Source organism: Parasteatoda tepidariorum, chromosome 3 (genome assembly GCF_043381705.1).
Source record: "Parasteatoda tepidariorum isolate YZ-2023 chromosome 3, CAS_Ptep_4.0, whole genome shotgun sequence".
NCBI classification, from domain to species: Eukaryota; Metazoa; Arthropoda; class Arachnida; order Araneae; family Theridiidae; genus Parasteatoda; species Parasteatoda tepidariorum.
In genome coordinates, this window is record NC_092206.1 from 93,610,818 (window position 1) to 93,631,730 (window position 20,913).

Here is a 20,913-nt window from a genome sequence, read left to right on the forward strand (position 1 = left end):
AAAAAAAAAAAAAAAAAAAAAAAAAAAAAAAAAAAAAAAAAAAAAAAAAAAAAAAAAACTAAGCAAAATACTCCAAGTTCTGTAAAGTAAAATTAATCGAGAAAATGCACAAATTCATTTGGAGGAAATGTAAAAAATCGCCATACTATAATTGACTTTAATGATGTTTGATTAAATTTGGTAAAATGCATTTCTAACATTATAGTAATTTGTACAATTTTAATAAGTACTAAATGTCCAAATATAAGCATAATGTAATATATTGGTATATTTGTCACCTATTAAAACTGCCTAAATTATGGGAAGCTGTAATATAAATACTGTGAAGAAATGTTTTTTTGCGGTCACCTCTAAAGAGATCAAGTAGTGGAGAAAATCGCATGGTTGCTGTAAATATTGATTACTATGAATATTGGCTCCAAGCAACAGCATCATGTTAAATGTTCAGTTAATCTGTATTTTGTTAGGATGAACTACTAAAAACGTGTTTTTCTTCAGGGATGTCGCTAGGGCATATACCAATAATGCTAAAACTGACCTCGTTCGATATACCTTTTTCTCAGCACCTAAATAAGATATTCCTTCAGTTTTTTTATAGCAGAAGATTTACACATACATGTTTACACTGGTAACTGTTAATACATATCTTTGACTTAAATGTTTAAAAAAATCATGAGTTAAGATCTTTTTAATACAAATTCAAAGTTCGAAGTTCATAATTTAGAAAACAATTGTGCTAAAGATGCATGTCAATAGTTAGCACAGTGTAAACAGTATGTGTAAATATTTGGTGAAAAACAAACTGAAGCAATATCTTGTTTAGGTGCTGAGATAAAAGTACATCGAAAAAGGTCAGTTTTAGCATTATTGGCATATGCCCTACCGACACACGTTAGTCTTATAACCGGAAGAACAGAATATAGTAATAAATCTTAAAGATGGAATTATTTTAGCTTTATTAAATGTGTTGGTATGTATCCTCCAGTTTTGTGCTAGATTTCGCAGTATTTTTTAATGCTAATATATGGATTGCTCACTGTTCCTTAAGAAAAACGGGTTTTCAGCTCGTTAAGTGGAAATCAGAATCAGAATTAAAATGAACCCTTCTAATTAAAGTACTTTTTATTTAGCTCTTTGAAAGTGATCAAATTACGTATAATACAAGTTGAATGACTCTGAGGTGACATTGTGTTTTCTTTGTTGTTGTTTTATGCCATTTGTCTGTACTGACGAGCCCATTTTAAAAGTAGACGGGGGCTTTTCTTTTTGATTTCCGGTGACTCCATCTATGGACGAGATTTCAACTTCTGCCACACACATCCGTCACACCCCGTTTTACAGGGAGGGTACATTCACTCACCATCCTCAGATCGTAATTTTGGCCTGAAACAGAGCATGATTAATCCCCGATACAGTACCCCATAGGTATTGATATGTTATGGGATCCTGGAGGACTTTGCAACCCCGGCAGACTTAGCGTGTACTCGTCCCCATTTTGTACACTGGGGAAATCTCGGCAGGTGGGAATCGAACTCACAATATCTTGGACATGGGTCCAGAGCCCTACCAACCAGGCTGTCCCGGCGTAATGTGTAATTTCCTTCATCTATTATAATTTTCTTTCTTTCTTTTTTATATCTTCCACCTGACACAGTTTATAACATTGTTTTATAACGATTACTTTTGATCTTCCACTTAAATTTATCAATCACTGCGCTATCTCAAACCGTCAACTTTACGCTTAAGCTGTATGAAATGAAAGGAAAAAGTGAACTGATTTAGGATGAAGGTCTCAATCTGATTAGTGCACTTTTACGACACATTTGATTTTATTTTGTTCGGTTAACTTTTTCTTTTCCCTTAACAAGAATAATACTGCACAATTAATGCTGTTTGGGATATTTGAAAGACATGATGTATCCAAACAGACTATGTACATTATCTACTCTTAGTGTGGATTACAATTAGAATAATTAAATTTTTTAGCTAATAAATATAAACTTAAGAACTCTCAATAATGCTATGTAATGCTAAATTATTCTTCAAATGGACTACACAATACCTCAAAGGACAACAAAAACGAATAAAGAATTACTGTTTTTGAAATTGTTTTCATAAATATGCAATAGCATTTTCGTAAATAAATAATTATGTAATAAATATTGTTAAACGCATGTTTTACTCATTGCTGTATCTTAAATTATAAAATGTACCCCATTACCTTTTCCAGATTATTTGGAACAACAGGTTTGTGTTCTGCGTGCAATAAGACGATACCAGCATTCGAAATGGTGATGCGAGCGAGAGGGAATGTCTATCATTTAGAATGCTTTGCCTGTCAACAATGCAACCACAGGTAATTTATTTCGATAATCGAATGTTTTTAATTTATAATTTAGTATAATATTATTTTTCACCAGTCATAGCGTATACTTTTAGAACATGTTTTCGAATATACAAATGGTCAGGAAAATAAATTGATTTTCTTTAAATGGTTAACAATGGTATTTTAATTTATGAACCGGTATAAATGTTGCCCTNATTACTGTTTTTGAAATTGTTTCATAAATATGTAATAACATTTTCGTAAATGAATATTTATGCAACAAACATTGTTAAACACCTGTTCCACTTATTGTTGCTTCTTAAATTATAAAATGCACACCATTACTTTTTTCCAGATTATTTGGAACAACAGGTTTGTGTTCTGCGTGCAATAAGACGATACCAGCATTCGAAATGGTGATGCGAGCGAGAGGGAATGTCTACCATTTAGAATGCTTTGCCTGCCAACAATGCAACCACAGGTAATTTATTTCATTAATCGAATGTTTTCAATTTGTAATTTAGTATGATATTATTTTCCATGAGTTATAGCGTATACTTTTAGAACATGTTTTCGAATATACGAATGGTCAGGAAAATAAATTGATTTTTTTAATAAGTTAGGAATGGTATTTTGATTTATGAACTGGTATAAATGTTACCGTGAATGACCGAAATGGAGAGAATGTCCACTTCTACCGGTGAATGTCAACAATCACACAGTCACTTTGGCGATTGTCTGAAATATTTGTTATATCCGATTTGACAGTAATATATTCGTTGATATAAATACATTTATTTGATATTTCAAAATCTGCTGAGGATAGATTAGGAGAAACATCAGTGTTCGGAGTGACGGTTAAATGCTTACCGGTAGTGGCACTTGATATTAAAAAAACATTGATGTAGGGCATACCGGGCAAATGTATACCGGGTAGTGGCACCAAACTAGACCTAGTATATACTTCGGACATTCACTTAAGCAACTACGTGATTGTCAACACTAACCGGTTGAAGTCAACAACCACCAATTTCGGTCACTCAGAGTAACATACGAGATATAAAGATTACTTGTATAGACAATTTTTATGAAAATGATGACAGACTTATATCTTTTCTAGAATTTGTGAATGTGACTATTATGAATGGCATTGAATTCCGAGCATTTTTTAAAATAAAAAAATACATCAGTGGAATGAACATTTCATTCATCACTGCAGTGGTGAATGATTCATCATACCATGCATTGAATCCTATAATAGATATAGATAATATTATAATATATATAGACGATACAAAATCATATTATAAGAGAGATACACTGTTAGCTAAGAAAATGTTAAGAGGATGACAGAAATATGGTAAGCAGAAGCATATACGTCTACCTTCTGTGTATATTTACCTAGAGTCGTGAAAGCTCAGGGGATAGAGCGTTCACCCTCCAATGAGATGAACCGAGTTCGAATCCCTGCAATGACTGGTCGATACGAATTCCGCATCCGGCTTGCACCGACCACAGTGCTGACGTAAAATATCCTCAGTGGTAAACGGATCATAGGTACGAGTGTTCTTGCGGCCATGCTAGCAGCGGGAAGTTTTCGTGGTTAATTCCATCCGAAAGTCCTCCACTAAGGCAAATATCTCCCAATATTTGATCTAGGAGTTTCCTTTTCTTCCGGATTGGGTTGAATATTAGAAGACTACGGAGTTGAACCCAAGAGTCGTTAGCCCAAAAATTGGGTCGGCTGTTCAACGACAATTATTAAATAAAATCCTATGTTTAAAAATTTGACATAATACATAAATGAGTTTTTCTCATACAAATGAATGGATAGGTAAAAATTATATTAACAAACCTGACCTTCTGGTGAATTTCTTGAGTACATCTTTTGCTTCCTAGTCAATTTTCTGGACAAAACAAGCAAATCTCTATTTTTTTCTTTCTGCTTTGAAACTTTTTAGTGCTTTAAACTTAATTTTAAATTACATTTAAAGTTGCGGCTATTTTTACATATAAAACGATTTTTTTACATATTAATAAATAGAGTAAGCGAGGAAAAGAATTTTTCAAGTGAATGCAGATGTTTGCAAAACTGACATAATATGATTTTTGTTCCTTTGGCAATGTCGCAAATAAAAAAAACTAAAAAAGACAATTGCATCTTCTTTTGTTTCATTCAGAATAGTGTCAGAGAAGCAACAGTTGTACTTTGGAGATTTGCGAATACGCCGCAGCATACTTGAAAACAATTATCACAATAAACGATATTACAATTATTAAGCAGTACAAATATTTTAAGCCACGCTGGCTCAGTGGTTAGGGAACTGAACTGTCATTGTGAGGAACTGGGATTTGGTCCCCGTTGGCGGCGTAAAGCCCACCCAGCGTCAGATCAATGGGTACCAGATTGTTTGAGAAAGTCAAGGCGGCCTGTTCGCAGTGCTGACCACATTGCTGCAACCATACCATTGGTCTCGAAATTGTAGAACTTTAAACTCTATGACCCTCATGGCCCACAACGGGCTATTGTGAAAATGCTTTACTTTGTTCACAATTATTTCATTGTTTTGGTGAAGAAACATTTAGATGCTCAAAAAAAATCATCTCAAAAATTTGATTTTTTGGCTGTAGTATTTTCCATTTATGAAACAAATTTCTGTCAGGTTCACAAACAGAAAAATCAAGTATTGGGATGAATTATTTCCATAAATTTGAAAAGACTGCTGCTGATAAATTTTTGAACAAAATAATAGTAAGAGAATTATTGTTTTCCTATTTTATTCTATTGTTTGCTTTAAAATATATTTGGTAATTCATAAGTCACCTAAAAAACCCGACAAGGCTTAACGTTATTATTTTTCTATCCATATTCGATTTCTTTGAACATTTTATTTTACACATTATTCTCAGGTATGATTTACCATTTTGTTCAATACGTATTAATTATTATATTCGTGGGAAGAACATTTTATTAATATTTATCTATTCCTGAAATAACTTACAACTAAATTTTAGTAGTGCAAATAATTTTATTCATATTCGTGAAGAAACCTGTACAAAAATATAATTTTTTAATCGCGTCTTCAACGTGGAATCTCTTCAGAATATTGTAACCATTTTATGATATACTAAACTGACACGCAATAATTTAGAGAATGTAATAACACTGATCATGTTTTTAATATGCCACGTAATATTCTTAAATCACCTATCCATATATAAGAGAAAAACGAGCTTAATTACTGCATTTTCTGCATGGCCCCACGTCCGATTTGAATACTTCAGTACTTAGACATGTGACCCTAATGAGCCAATCAAATACTTCATCGATTCCTCCCTCCTTATCTCCTCCACCCATCCCTTTTCGTTAAGGCTTTCTCTCACAACCATGTTTACCAATACACAAGTTAACATGAACCACCCCTCACCCCTTTCTAGTAAAGCGTTCCGGCTTATCTGGGCGATGCTTAAGTCTTAGTAATTAGTCTTAATCGCCTACCAACCTCCAAAGGAATTATCTCATCCCGTGCAGCCAAAGATCTTAATTTCACTTTTTTACTCTTCTTCTTCTTCTTCTCATGGTCCTCCCATACTTTTCCATGGGTAACATAGTATATACCAACTTTCCTCTCTCTCCTCTTTTGAAGACTAGGGATAATTAAAGATCATTAATGGAATATATGGCTTATATAGGAAACTAAGACTGTCTTGTTAGCTATAATGAGGGTTAATTAGTGTGGAGAAACTCCCCTCTCCCTGTTATGGATGGTGAAGCTCCTTATTGGGGGGGTTGGAGGGGTCGAATTATAATTATCCCTCTGTTAAAAGTCAGTTGTGTGGAACTTAATGTCTCGAAGGCCTTTTCTCAAAAGGGTTAATAGAGTAAAAAGCGTTCGAATTCGGATGAACGCGAATTTTTCTTTTTTCTCTAATTGGAGAAGAATCTTCATTTTAGAAGGAAAAAAAATAATTATGGAAGGTAAAGGGGGCAGTTAGCTTTATTATTGCCTTATGAAGACAATTAGAAAATGTTCTCAAATGAAATTTGTGAATCTGAATACTCGGGGAAAAAAATTTCAAAAATAAATTTCAGAAGAAAAATAATTTTGTATAATGATAGATATAAGCTTGGATTAAGTTTGTCGCATTGATATTTTGTGTAACTATCCTCGGTATGATCCTCTTGGGAAGATGAAAACAATAATTGCAAGTTGGAATTAATATTTCGTCATTTTGATCTGCTATTTTTTAGTAAATAAAAAATGAACATTGCAAATTGAAATCTTATTGCGAATATTTTTTTTTGTTTATTTTAATGCTCACTTGTTTTGTTTCAAGTTCCCTGCTAAAGAAATTTAATCTTTGATGAGAAACAAAGTCCCTATAGATTTTGTTGAGTAGCATACTTTATTTCTTGAAGCATTTTAATGAGAAAAGTAATGAGCTTTTCAAAAACAAATCGTTTCTTATCCTATTGCATGCTTTGAGAGTATTTTGCACTTCGTACAAGAAATGTTCTTTTGGGTTAGATGTCTTTCGAAAATTTCTGTGTAACAGCTTGTTCATAGGCTCAAAAACTTTAATTACAGGTAAAACAATGTGATACATAAAAGATAAAACAGTATATATAAAGTGTGCTAAAATAGGCAAACATCTTAATAAATTTTAATCTATTGATCGGATTTTCACAAAATAAAACTCAATCGTAATGGCACGAGAACTTAACCTTAAATATACTATATGCTTAGTTTGAACGATAATTTTAATTACGAAATAAAACATGAAAATGAACTTTCACTCAATTTTTCAATTCATTTCAATTTTTAAATGTATAATTTTCACACTTCAATTTCAAAATTCATAGAAAAATTCCACTTTTTCGACAGATTTGGGTTCTTGACTCTTAGTATATGGGAAATATATGCAATACAAAAAAAAATGGTTCCAAAACATATGGCAAAAAAAACTGTCAATACAAATTCACGGTTAGAAAAAAATTCGAATAAGCATTTTTTGTGTATTTTTGAATCATCAAAGAGAGGGTCAAACTAATTTAGCTATCAGAAATGAAAAGCAAATTAATTATTTTTTTCAACATGAAAAAACGCTCTTCTTTAGAGTTTACTTTACTACTTTTACGGAAGTTTGTTACAATTACGGGCAACGGGCTCTTTTTTTCCCTCCAAGAAGAGACGCGGCTCTATGAATTAATGATCATATGTATAAATTTTAGTGAAGTTTATTACAATTACTGGCACTGATCTTCTTTTCACAAAGATTTGACTGAATAAATTAAGGACCAACTCTACTACTTCTACAACTCTACCTGCTTTCCAAGTCTTATGGAAATTTCTTATAATGTGTCCAGTTAACTTATAATGCAATTAAAGGGAAATGCCGCAAAATACGTATATAAAATTACTATGCAATATTGAGATTAACTTTTGGTGCTTCCTAACTCTTATGTATGTATTAAGCAAAACTGTAAATGAGAGTTTAACAGACATCTTCATGTTTGAAATTATAATATCATGAAAACTCTATTTTTTATAGTTAACGTATTGATAAGTGAAATTTCTTGCTGAAACTCCTACACAATTTTTCTAAATTGACTAAAATTTTATAGTAACTGGATTGTGTTAGTTTAAACTTATTTTCTTAATGCGATACCCGCAAATTACATAGGGTGGGTATTTCAACATCGATTGGTTGTTGAAATGTGGCATTTTGCGTTAGTAACTGTTCTTTCCATTCTGTTTCGAGTAAGTCAAGCCCGTCAAGTATCAATTATCTTAAGTGCCACATTCAATATTCTTCGCAAAGATTTCAATTCTTTCACTATATATTTCTTACTTAACACAAAGACAGTCACGATGCCACGTAGAGCATAAACAAACTAATAATACATCGAAGTTACCAGGTACACAAAACAAAAATATATCATGGTTACAATAAAATACATAAACAAATAATAAATTTAAGTTGAGTAAAAGATGTAGACAATAAAAAATTGTATTTCAACAAATTATATAAGCGTTACGAAGCAGCATTTTATTAACTTCACATTAATTAACATTCTAACTTATGTGGAGAAACTAGCTCTGCTTTAAAACGCCATTTTGCTTTTAAACTACCAGCTGGCGCTGACGTCATAGGTCACATGAGTGGGTATTCGTGATCTTCCTCCTCTTGAAGTATGAGTACCCAATTGGAAATCAGCTGTGATTGAGGATAATCAATTAAGGAAGCCTTGAGATTTTAATGAACTTTTACTTAACACAATATCATTTCGACTCACGCAAACTGAAAAAGAAAAAGAAAAGTATATGTTGCCATCACACGACTAAAATTTAACTCTGATCGTAATGAGTTACCTGCAAATGTGGATATCTTGATTCAGATTGCACGTAAGCAAGTGTCCTTTCCATTCTATTTCGAATAATTTAAGCCCGACAATTATCTATTATCGTAAGTGCCACATTCCATATTCATTCACAAAGATTTCAATTCTACCACTATATATTTCTTACTTAACACAAATACCAACACGAGACCATGTAGAACATAAATTAAACTAATTATGCATCGAAGTTGCCAGGCACACAAAACAAAAATAGATCGCGTTTACAATAAAATACTTAAACAAAAATCTTAGATAAGTAAAATATGTAGACAAGAAAGAATAATATTTTAGCAAATTGGATATGCGATAAAGCATTGTATTTAGTTAACTTCACGTAACTTATCATTTTAACTTATGTGTGGAAACTTGGATCGACTTTAAAGAAGCCCCATATAAACGATCAACTGACAATGTGGTCATAGGTATCAGTGATCGCCTTCTTCGCGAGTTGCAAGTTCCCGATTCAATATGCTAAGCGGAATAACATATCACTGCAAAATTTGGTTTAATAATAAATTTGCTTCTATCATTGCAGGTTTTGCGTTGGCGACAGATTTTATCTCCATGAGAATAAAATCCTTTGTGAGTACGACTACGAAGAGAGGATGGTATTTGCCAGCCTCCCTTACAACATCAACAGTATTTCCCTGATTAAGCGACAGACTCAGCACCTTCACCTGCAACAGCAGCAACAGGTGGCGGCTGCGCAGCAACAAGCTCAGCAACAGGCACAGCACCAGCAGCAGCAACAAGATGACAGGTCCAGTGGATATGGCAGCACGGACTCTGTCTTTGAAGCGAAGTGACGCCAAGCTTTTGCGTCGCAGCAAACTGCGTCGCAACAGTTGCATTAAGTATATCTATCTGCAGGGTATTGTGATCTCGCGTCGTCAAAATAAAATAATAATAATATGGCGTGGACACTAGTCTCTTTAATTACCCGCTCGGTGGAGCTGGCATCGTGAAGTGTCACCAAATTCAGAATAGACTGATAGAGGTTGGATTTTCCATAATAAGATAATAATCATTTTTTCCTCTTCATTGCGTACGTATACTTAAATAGTTTACTTCAATTTTACTTATGCGTTCTCGTTTTTATAATTAATAATTAACTTTATAAGTAATGGGTCTTTTCGCGTTCTACTACATTGTTAAGAACTGACTCTATTTTCTTTTAACTTGCAAACCTTGGCGTAGTTTGGCGTTTTCTATGATATCTAAACCATGCATTGAACTCCAAATGACTGATTTATCAATTTTAAATTTTAGCAATGTTAGGACGAAAAATGGCTATATAACGAAACGTTGTTTCAAGAGACAGTTAGTTTAATTGAAGAAGTCAACACTAAATGTGTACGTAATAATTGGAACAGGTATTTATTCAGATACCACATGTCCAAAAAAAATTAGATAAAATTTCAATAATTATAAACGGAAAGAGATACGAATATATCGTTCACATCATTCTGCTTTGAAAACTATAAGATTTATTCTCAGAAAGTTTCAAATTCAGTTTGAAAATTCGTTAACAGATAAGGTTGTTGCCTTCAAAAATTTCAAAACAATGTTCTATGTGTAATAATGTAAACCGTCTAAACTCGAGCGTTTGCTCGGATGTCTGTTTATTTTGTCATCAAACAGCACCACATTATTTCTGCTAGTGGTGGATATTTTATAAACATTTTTAATTGCTTTCTCAGCACCATCTGTTAATGAACTTTATAACTAATTACAAATTTTAATAAGTAAAAAATCTCCTGAACAGAAATTGCGTATTTTCTGCCATCTTTCATTTTTCTTTCATTATTTTTTTTTCAAATCACCAGTTTGTTTGGTATTCCTGACGTGTATTTACCTTCTTCTTTGAAGAATATTTTTTTTGCTTAACATACTCTTTTTTTTTCAAAAATAAATTACTGTTGTTTTAGTCACTTGAAAAAAATAAATACATATTATTTTCATGTAAATTTTTTTCAAGAGCCTTGACTAAAATAATGACGTTTAGAAATTTACTTTTAAAACAAAAATAAGAGTTCATTTTTTAAATTTAAAAACTCTTTGTAAATCCTCTTCAGAAATTTGAATTATGGGACAGCCAACCTCTGAGAGAAGAACTAATTCCAGTTAATTTAAAATTAAATTGAATATGAAAATTATAAATAATAGAAGAAAGGAAGAACTGAACCATGTGTATGGATAAATGGCAAAAAATTCTACGTAATGCAAGTTTAATGTTTATGTCATCCAACTATTTTGTGTAAATAAAATTTAAAAAGTGAAATATATGATGTGACATAAACACTAAAGTTGCTTGAATTGTAACAGTATTTGATTCATTTAATTGCTTAAAAAAACAATCATTCGCTTGAACGAATGACAATTTTGAGTTTCACTGGCACAAATATTCCTTTCATATGTCTGTGCAATATCTTTAAATATTTAAAAACACTTATTCGGATAATTTTTTCTGATTGATTTGCACATTTGTGAATAATACTTGATGTATGACCTTTTAAGATGATTATTTCCTATACTTCATTTTGTATATGCCTAAAATACGTTATCTTACATCGTCATAGTCTCATATTTTTACCCTTTAACTACACTGTTAGAAAGTTCTGAGAAAAAATGGTTAAATATAAATTTATTTCATTTTTGTTTTACCATATTCGAACAAAACAGTAAAATAACCATAATACGGTTAAACAACCAGAATTTTATCACTCCAACCTAACCAACCTAAAAACAAATTAGTTCCTTGCGGATGGGTACATGTAGCAGTCGAGAGGGTTAATCTGTCAGTCTCAGTCCCAGCGTTGACTCCCCAATATTTCCTTCATTTCCTTTCCTTAAGAGTTTCCAATGTTAATAGATGGTAGATCATAGATGGTAGCACCATAAAGTTATTAAATTATCTCCAATGTCCAGTTAAATTTATTTTTTAGGATCTTGAAACCATGCTAGTTACAATAAAAAAACATTCTAGATGGTTAAAAAACCATATAGTTTATACTCATGGTTTCTTAACCCTCTAGTGGTAAACAGTTTCAAATCTATAAACGTAAAAAAAAGTTCTTTACCATAAACTTTATGGTCAATTGAATGGACGGACTGCTTCCGGTGTAATTTTACCATAATTTTCGAAAGAAAGTTCTAGCAGTGTATTGTTACATCGATGATAATTTTTTTTTTTGCATCTTGAATTTTAAAGCAAGTTAAAATTGAAACTGTAATTAATTTTAAAAATTTTAAATTTTTATGATTTAATAATAACATTAATATTAAGAGTTTTTGCTTTTTAAAAATTTTGAGTCTTATTCTATCACATTCCTGAGGAGATTGCTTGAGTTAAAATAGTAGAAATATACACTTTCAATATACGCCGGGACAATATTCTTGTCCTTTTTGCTCCAGAAAACCTTCTTTTTAATCATTATGATTTATTTTCTGATCATTATTTTCTCTATTTAAATAATTTTTTTTAATATGTTATTGTTAAGTGAGTTTTAAAAACAAAACTATGCTGTTATGTTATACTTAGTTTCGTCGCTAACAGTGTTTGTCGTAAAGAATTAATCTGTACAATTTTATTGCTAAATGTTATCTTTTGTTGAAACTATTAAATAAGTTTTTATTCAGTTTAAAATTTTAATATTATTTTAGTCAAATTAATCTCTAGTCAATAATATTTGTGTGCCATGTTTAATTTTTTAAGCCAACTTACATATATCTAAATACGATATTTTGATGTGTTTCCTTTTTTAACGTGTATGTATATATAAAGATCTGTTAAAAAAACTGAATGTGATATTAATGTTATGTAAATATGGATTTAAGCTTAGGAAGGCAATTTGCTCACAATTAAATAAGTAGTTTTTAACATGCATATTAAATTTTACATATAATATGCATTTTATTTTTGTTTAAATCAAGTGCATTGAATGCATCCAATAAAAATATTTAATAAATGTCTTAAAAATAAATGTATATTTTCAGTCTATAGATAACATCTTTATAGGGTTCACTAATTTCTTTTCAGATAATGTGGGCATAGCACTGTAAGAAATGATCCTTTGTCATTTGATTATGATTGACCCTTCGATTTTATTGAACCAATTGATTGAGTTTCAATATTCCAAATTACTTTTATCATACTAGTTAAGTAATAATTATTTATTGTCTTTTTTAATATAATTGAATGATAATGATTTAAATTTAAAAGACATTATTACTTCTTCCTTAACAATTGACATTGTTAAACTAGTTTGTTATTTCTTCCATGCTTTTTTGCATTCCTTTCAATACCATCATTTAATATTCATTTAGAAATTTGAGTGAAAACGCTATTGATATCACTGATTCAATTCGTTTTATAATCATTAAATATAAATGGTAATTCCTTTTATGAAATGCAATTTCACAATCCACTAAAAATAACTGAATTGCTTCATTTTAGTTCCTTTTATTATTCATTTAAATTGAATCACTTTAGTAATCTGTTTGATATAATCCTCTTGTATAAGTCGTTTGATTTGATTGGTTTTTTTTAAAGATTTTTAACTTTATTTGCAGTAATTATTAATTTCAATTTTGCAGTAACTCTAAATAGATAACTCAATAATATTAAGAAAAAATATCTTATTTTAGCAAAAAAATTCAACAAATTCCGAAGCAATAGAAATTTCTCCAGAATTTTTGATATACATAGTTACAGTATGAATTAAAATATGAAAACACTGCAAAAATTAATTCTTGACAATATATATTCTGTAAGGCACTTAAACCTAGGTCATACTTAAGCACACTTTTAATGAAATTGACCATTGACTCACGAAAAGTTTTGGTTTAATATAAAGAAAATTTTAACTTGTTTAAAAATAAACTAAATTTACGATAAAGAAGTGAAAAATATTTTTTAAATATAGTGCTAATTGATGTCAAAAGTTTTAAAAAATTTTATTATAAGTTTTGCATTATTTTTCACAAACATCAATGAAATTTTATATCCACTCTGTAGAATATATACAAACTAGCCCTTTACAAATTTTATTTCTATACAATAAAGAATATTTGATAAAGTATGCCGAAGCAATGAAAATTTTCGTTTTCAAAGAAACAGCATATGGAGAAAATTCTTCTCATTATTTGCATTGAAACTTCCGATATTTTATTAATATTATATTATTAATTAAATTCAAAAGTTCAACTTACACAAAAACTGATTTAAAAATTCTTCAATTGATTCATAAAATTGCTGTTTTTTTCGTTTTACAATTTAGATTTAATTTTTTTTTTTTTTACAAATTTTCGCCTTTTTTATTTTGTATATTAGTTTTTTTAGTTTAAGTTATACTATTTTTTTGAATATATAGTTAACTTATTTTCAATTCGTATTTTTAGTATATATCTTCAAAAAATAATTATACTTTTATTTGAAAATTTACTGTCAAATTTTTGTGAAGATTTAATTGAAAATTTTGCCCATTTCTTAAAACGAATCACTAGATACAAGACACTGAGTAAGATTACAAGACAGTGTAAGCAAATTGGCTTCCTAAACAAAACAACGTTGAACAATTTATAATTTTATTGTTTATCTGAAGAATGACTTCTTTACTGATGCACACGGAACGTTACATTTGAAACGTTTTTACAGTATTACAGCATCTCATTTCATTTTGTGTATTGCAATGGTTTCGAAACATAATTTATAGACTGTTATTTAATGAATGATTTTCGCACACTTCATTATGAAGTTGTTGTTTCACTTCAAAACTTTTGAAAATTTCTATTTGGAATATTGTGTCCAACACTTTGTTGTAAAAGATGATGGTAAGTATTAGTGTTTCAAAAAAATAATAAATTTTGTTTTAAAAATTCTTTGCATTTTTATTTTAAATTCAAAATAGTTATCATTCATATATTCCTATTTTCATAAACTGCAAAAAACATTAAAACATCTTTATTTGAAAGTAATGTTTCTCTTGAGTTCCAGTTTTAATACTACTTTGCAGTTCTCAATAAAAATGGATTTTATATTTCAAACTATTTTCTTGCCCAACGTTACTAACAGAGGTGTTTTCTCTAATTTTATTATTATACAGAAGTAAAGATTGAAAAATAATTATTAGAAGCACTTTTATCTTGAGAAAATATTGATAGTATAAATTTTAAATTCCCCGGGATTTTTCGATCTAAATTTAAAAATAAAAAAAAAACTCTGATTACAATGGGGAGCAAATATTTTGTTGCATTTTTACAATTACTTGTTTCGGCCGAATTCAAGTGAGGGGATCTCAAATCTGTTAATAGTTTTGCCAATAAAGCAGCATATTTTAAAAAATGTTTGAAAAATTTATGTATTACAGGGCGTCATATTGCCACGAAAAGCACGTAAAAATATTTCATAGCAGGGAAGCACACCTAGTGTCGTATGACGACATTTCCAGGCATGGATTCCTACACACTTTTATTCCAAATCATGTTCCCCAACTGCCTTGAAGTTTTTCGCATTATTTATGCGTTCCCTGTTACCTATAACGTTCTTAATCTTGTGCATTTCGACAAAAACAAAATAAAGTATAAATGTCATTTTAAAAAACCTGTAGCTCTGAGAAAGAAACCGATTTGCAGTTTTGAAATTGTTTAATATCTATTAAATATATCAAGCAACAGCAAACAGCAAATTAGTTATTTCACAATGTTGTTTTTTAAGCGTAATAAGTCAAATTTTGTATTTTGGCGCAGTTATCTCATCTCATAAATTGGTTTTGTCCAGATAGAACCACATGTAAATCAACTAAGCGCAGCAGACAGCTTCAGCCATTGTTTTTATGGAAGATGGAAGGCGTTGCTCGTCCAACAGATGAGACATGATTTCTGTTCCAGTCCTTTTTAATATAATGAGACAGTCTGCGTCATAACTGCTAAGTTACTGATCTAGTTCAGTCTTCGCTAATGGAATAATAGAGGCAAGCTTATTACGAGATGAAAAAAAGCCTTATATGACCTTAACATTAAAAAAATATATAATTTTAAGTCAGTTTCTTGTAAGAAATTTTTGTAGATGTAAATTTTGCAGTACTTTATAATTTAAGAATGTTGCAAATGCTTAAATCTAAAATCTGATCGAAGTTTGATTATTTCTAAAGATGCTTACACTGAGTATTTTCTGTAAAAGGAAACAAAAAAAATCAAAAAATTTAGAAAAATTACATCCAACTAAAACAAATTATGACATTTCTAGCTATTTTAAATAAATTGAGAGAATTATTAACTATACATTGAACACTTTATACAATATGATCTTCAACAAAGATTATAAATTTAAGTCATTAAACTTGAAACAATATATATACTATTTCTTAAGAGAGATTTTAATTTAAAGACTGTATGTTTTTTACTTATTTTAAAACTTTGAGTTAACACTAGTGCAACATAAGCTTAAATATAAATACTTTGCCGAATAAGCTTCAAAATTTACATTTGGAGCACTGTTAACTATAATTTAAATGCTTTCAGCTATAAACTTGGTACTATATATTTGATGCCATGTAAGCATTAAATTTTATACTTTGCAATACATTTTACTTCGGGCGGCATCAGTTTATAGTTAGCATTCTCCACCCAACATATTAGTTACTTTACATTTAGTGCAATATAAACCTTGATTTAAATACTCTAAACTATAAATTCTGTATGCATAAAAAACAAAGCAATATCTCATTAACTCATCACTAATTCTCTCACTTCACAATAATTTAGAAAGCTAAAATTGGCAAAATATGCTCTTTTTGATGCAATTAGAAAAACTAAAAAAGTTTCATTGCAAAATTTTTTAATTATCAGAGCGATTAATTGGCAACTGAGCCAATTGTAAGTTATGCAAAATAAAATGCTTCTTCAGAGATAGGAATCTCAAATTTCGACTCAATGTTTCTTTTCAGATGAATTGAAAAAAAAAAGCGTTTCATTTTAATATTTTGCAATTATCAGAGCAGTTAGGGGTAATCATCCTAATTGCAGTAAAGCAAAATACCACTTTCCATTTAAATTAGAAGTCTCAAACTTGAATCATCTACTTATCAAATTTCAATACCATTTTTAAAAAAATTTATATTTAGTAATTATTGTGATAATTTGTCCAATTGACAATAATGCTAGGCTACCCTACCAGGGAAGAAAGTTTTAATTTGTAAAGTTAAATTTTGCAACCGAAAAAAATCTGTTGTGGCTTTCTTCCCTTTTATATAGTGGACGTTACAAGCTGAAAGCTAGGACGCTACCCACACGGCTTGAAAGCTCATTGTACAGGAAGATAAGAATTTATAAATGTATTAAAAATTAGAATGCATTAAGGCTAAAAATTTCATATTTATTTTTGTGATGGTATTAAATATCATTGCACGAAAAAAATAGGTTAGAAAAGTTGGTTGGGTACTCAGCATGAATAACCTAATCCTTCTAAATGCTTCTATGTTTAGTGCAAACCGCGATGGCTAAGGGGATAGAGCAGTCGCCTTCCAATGTGGTTGACCGGGTTCGAAACCCAGCGATGGCTGGTAGATATGAATTCCTCATCCGTCTTGCACCGACCACAGTACTGACGTAAAGTATCCTCAGTGGTAGATTGATCATGGGTTAGAGTCCGCTTGCCGTCAAGCTAACCGGGAAAGGTTTTCCTCTTCATGCAACACAAATGCGTGTCAGTTTCATCAAAAACTCTCCACGAAGGCAAATTTCTCCCAATACTTGATCCAGGAATTCCCTTGTTTTCTGGATTATGTTCGAAATTGTAAGGCTGCGGAGTTGAACATTAATAGTCGTAAGCCCACAAATTGGGTAAGCTGTTCAATGATGGTTATAAATTAAATATATAAATTAAGTGTTTGACGCAGCATAGCCGATTGCGACTGCTAGTGACCATGAAGAGGTCAGTTCGTGCAGGTAGAACACTTGTGGAACAGCAAAATGGGGAGTTCGTGTAGGCACTGAACTCCCTGTTATACCGAAAAAACTAATGTCGAGGACTCAGACTATACAAATGCCGAGGTTTTATCTTAGTACCTGCTGCCGAAAGCAACAAGTACCAACGTAAAACCAAGACGCGTTGAATTCATTCAGGTGAAGGACAATGTGTTTGTGGAGCCACGAAGCAGCGAGCTTACGTAGGTGAACCTGTTTGTCACCGCCACGTTATTTTAAAATAATGTTTTGCTTCACAAAGTTAACACACTATAATTAAAATAATATGAATGTTACTCCTTAAAATTTATGTATATCCTTCAATCTGACTTGAAGTAATTCATGAACATGGGTTAATATTAAATAAAAGCTAATTTCCGGTTCAGTTTTTCAACAAAAAAAATCTATAAAATATTATTAGAATACTGCAATAAACATGATTTCAGCAAACTAGCTTCCAAAACTGGAAATGAAATAATTGTCACACCAATAACAACCTGACTATGAACGAAATTTAAGCATATGAATAAATAGATACATAAATTAATAAACCAGCATTAATTTTTACAATAAATACAAATTATTAAGAGATTATAGATGAAGAAACTAATTAAATTGTGTAGTTAAAATAATATTTAATTATAATTGCATTTTTAATTGCAAATAAATTCTGTTTTTATTTTTCATTCATTCATTTTATAGTTAAATAAATTTTTAAAAAAATATTGATGAAAATATTACGCTCAGAATAAAATTAATTATTTCTCTAATTAAATTTCGATTAAAAAGGCGTATTACAAAAAAAATTTGAAATAAAAAATCTTAAAAATTTCCCCGAAATACTTTTCCGAGTAATAAGTTTTTTTTTTGATAAATAAACTATAAATACTCGATAGGAAACAAAAAACTAATTAAGTTGACAAATATTTACTTTAACACATAATAAAGCAGAAATATATTCATCCATTTACTTACGAGCTTAAAGAACTAAACTATAAGTCTCTTCCTTTGTAGTTCGTAAAGTGAAAAAAAAGTAACTTTTTATAAAGACAAATATAACAAAAAAAAACGGAAACAGTTTTTACACTACTCATTTGACAAATATCTTACAAGTGATGATTTTTACAGTCACTTCGCATTGTCAATGGCTGAAAGTAATTAAGAAAAGCTACCCTTAAATAAATAATGTCGAAAAAAAATTCAATCACTAGACAGGGGGCATAAAACTAGATATTTTCAACGAAAACCCGTGTTTACTTTTAATTAGGAAATCCTACTGAATGTTGTCCCCTTTCCCCGCTTACAGCTCTCTTTACCCCTTAATATTACTCCAACGCATCTGCGTTTATGATGTTGACGCAAGTAATTGGAATCTATATACAAACAGATAATAATTCTTTCTTGGCATACGGGAAAGATTGTTTGCATATAACACCATTTTCTTACACCCCTCCCCCCTCTTCATTATGATTTTTATTTCACTATTCATTTCCCTTCTGAACGCATAGATGATTCCTTTGTTAATTTACTGCCAAGAAAGAGAAGTTGGCGTTAAAATTCCTTTTCTTTTTTTCATTATCGTCTGCTAAAAGACGGAAGAGTAGTTACAGTTATGATTATTAAAACCTTATCGTTAATTTCATCTCATTGTTTTAAAGCGGAGAGTTTCTCTTTGATTAAGTTTAAAGCCAAAGTTCTTTGCCACGTATTGTTGTACCGGGGTGGGGGAGAAGGGATTCCGTGCATGAGTATGAATGTATCTAAATAAATTATTATTGTAGAAATGAGAAAAGAAAGAAGATGAATAATTACTCCAAGTCTCTTCGCATTTATATTACTTAATACCTTATCAGGCCATCAAATAATTAGCTGTGAGAAAAGCGTCAAATCTTTAACGAGATATGCCTCCTTTCCGAAAGAAGGAGTTTTTTCCCAAAACTCTTTCTTATTCCAGAGTCTCTATTGATATTATTTATTAATATTAATAAATCCCTTTCCTGCTACGACAGTGGAGCAGAAATTGAAATTAATGAATAAAAATTAGCTTCTTTCATTGGATATGAGGAAACAATTATTGTTCATAAATGAGGAAAAGAAGAAAATGATTTTTGAAAGATTGTAGTTGTTCAAAAGAACGGACGATCTACTGGGAAAACTATATTTATCGATTACTTTTTGTTTTAAGTGATAAAATTCTACTGGTTATCTAATAATTATCATTTTTAAAGACGAAACAGTTTTGATTAAGAACCTTAAAAAGTTTATGTTACCTTCGATTACTTATTCGATCGATTATTTATTCGATCGATTACTTATTGTTTTAAATTATAGAATTTTACTGGTTATCTAATAATTATCATTTGTAAAAGCATTAAAAAGAAAACAGTTTTGATTCAGAATCTTAAGAAGTTTATATTATCTTCGATTACTTATTCGATCGATTACTTATTGCTTTAAATGTTAAAATTTTACTGGTTATCTAATAATTATCATTTTTAAAAACATTAAAAAGAAAACAGTGTTGATTTAGAATCCTGAGCAGTTTATATTATTTTCGATTACTTGTTCGATAGATTACTTATTGTTTTAAATTATACAATTTTACTGGTTTTCTAATGATTATCATTTTTAAAATCATTAAAAAGAAAATAGTTTTGATTAAAAATCATGAGAATTTTACAGTATAACATATAATTCACGAAATGGTTTGAATGTTTTGTGTAAAGTACAAAACAAAAAAGTGTGAAACCTAAATAGCTTTTGGTCTATTGTGCAGATCTTTACAGAGATGCACGCAATTACAATGAGTCAAGATAGACTTCAAATGTTATAGATATTGAGTTCAGACCATGTTTTCAAATTCAACTTAAAATATATTAAAAAATAATAATAATATAATTTGAATAGCTAATCAGAATCAAGTTAATATAGTCTCAGTTAAATTTCCGGATATTATATTAATTTTATACAAACTTTTTCTTAAAATGTGTTGCAAGAATTTCTTATAAAATTTTTAAAGAAAGCGGATGAAAAGTCGGTGGTTTATCTAAACTTATTATTGTTATTAAAAAACCATTGACTTTTCCACTCCTTTCTCCATAAATTTCATAAAACTAAGAACTTTCCCCTGTTCATTCCGCTTGCCAATTCCCGCAATTGTTTCTCATTCATCATTATATTTTGTTGAAAATTCAACATTCCCATTTTCTACAAACACACA

At 30.1% G+C, this 20,913-nt stretch overlaps 1 protein-coding gene across 4 annotated transcripts in view; it reads left to right on the forward strand.

Annotated features, from left to right (window-relative positions):
• Positions 1-10,882, forward strand: part of LOC107444322 (LIM domain only protein 3) — a 142,715-nt gene extending 131,833 nt beyond the window's left edge. For 2 of the 4 annotated variants that reach the window (XM_021147362.3, XM_021147361.3), the window contains exons 4-5: positions 2,231-2,356; positions 9,265-10,882. In XM_021147362.3, coding sequence (XP_021003021.1) covers positions 2,231-2,356; positions 9,265-9,535 — 397 coding nt within the window. In that variant the 3' untranslated portion in view covers positions 9,536-10,882. Of the gene's footprint in view, positions 1-2,230; positions 2,357-2,681; positions 2,808-9,264 lie in introns of all 4 variants that reach the window. The other 2 variants (XM_071179014.1, XM_071179015.1) reach the window with 1 other exon arrangement.
• The last annotated feature ends 10,031 nt before the right edge of the window (positions 10,883-20,913 follow it).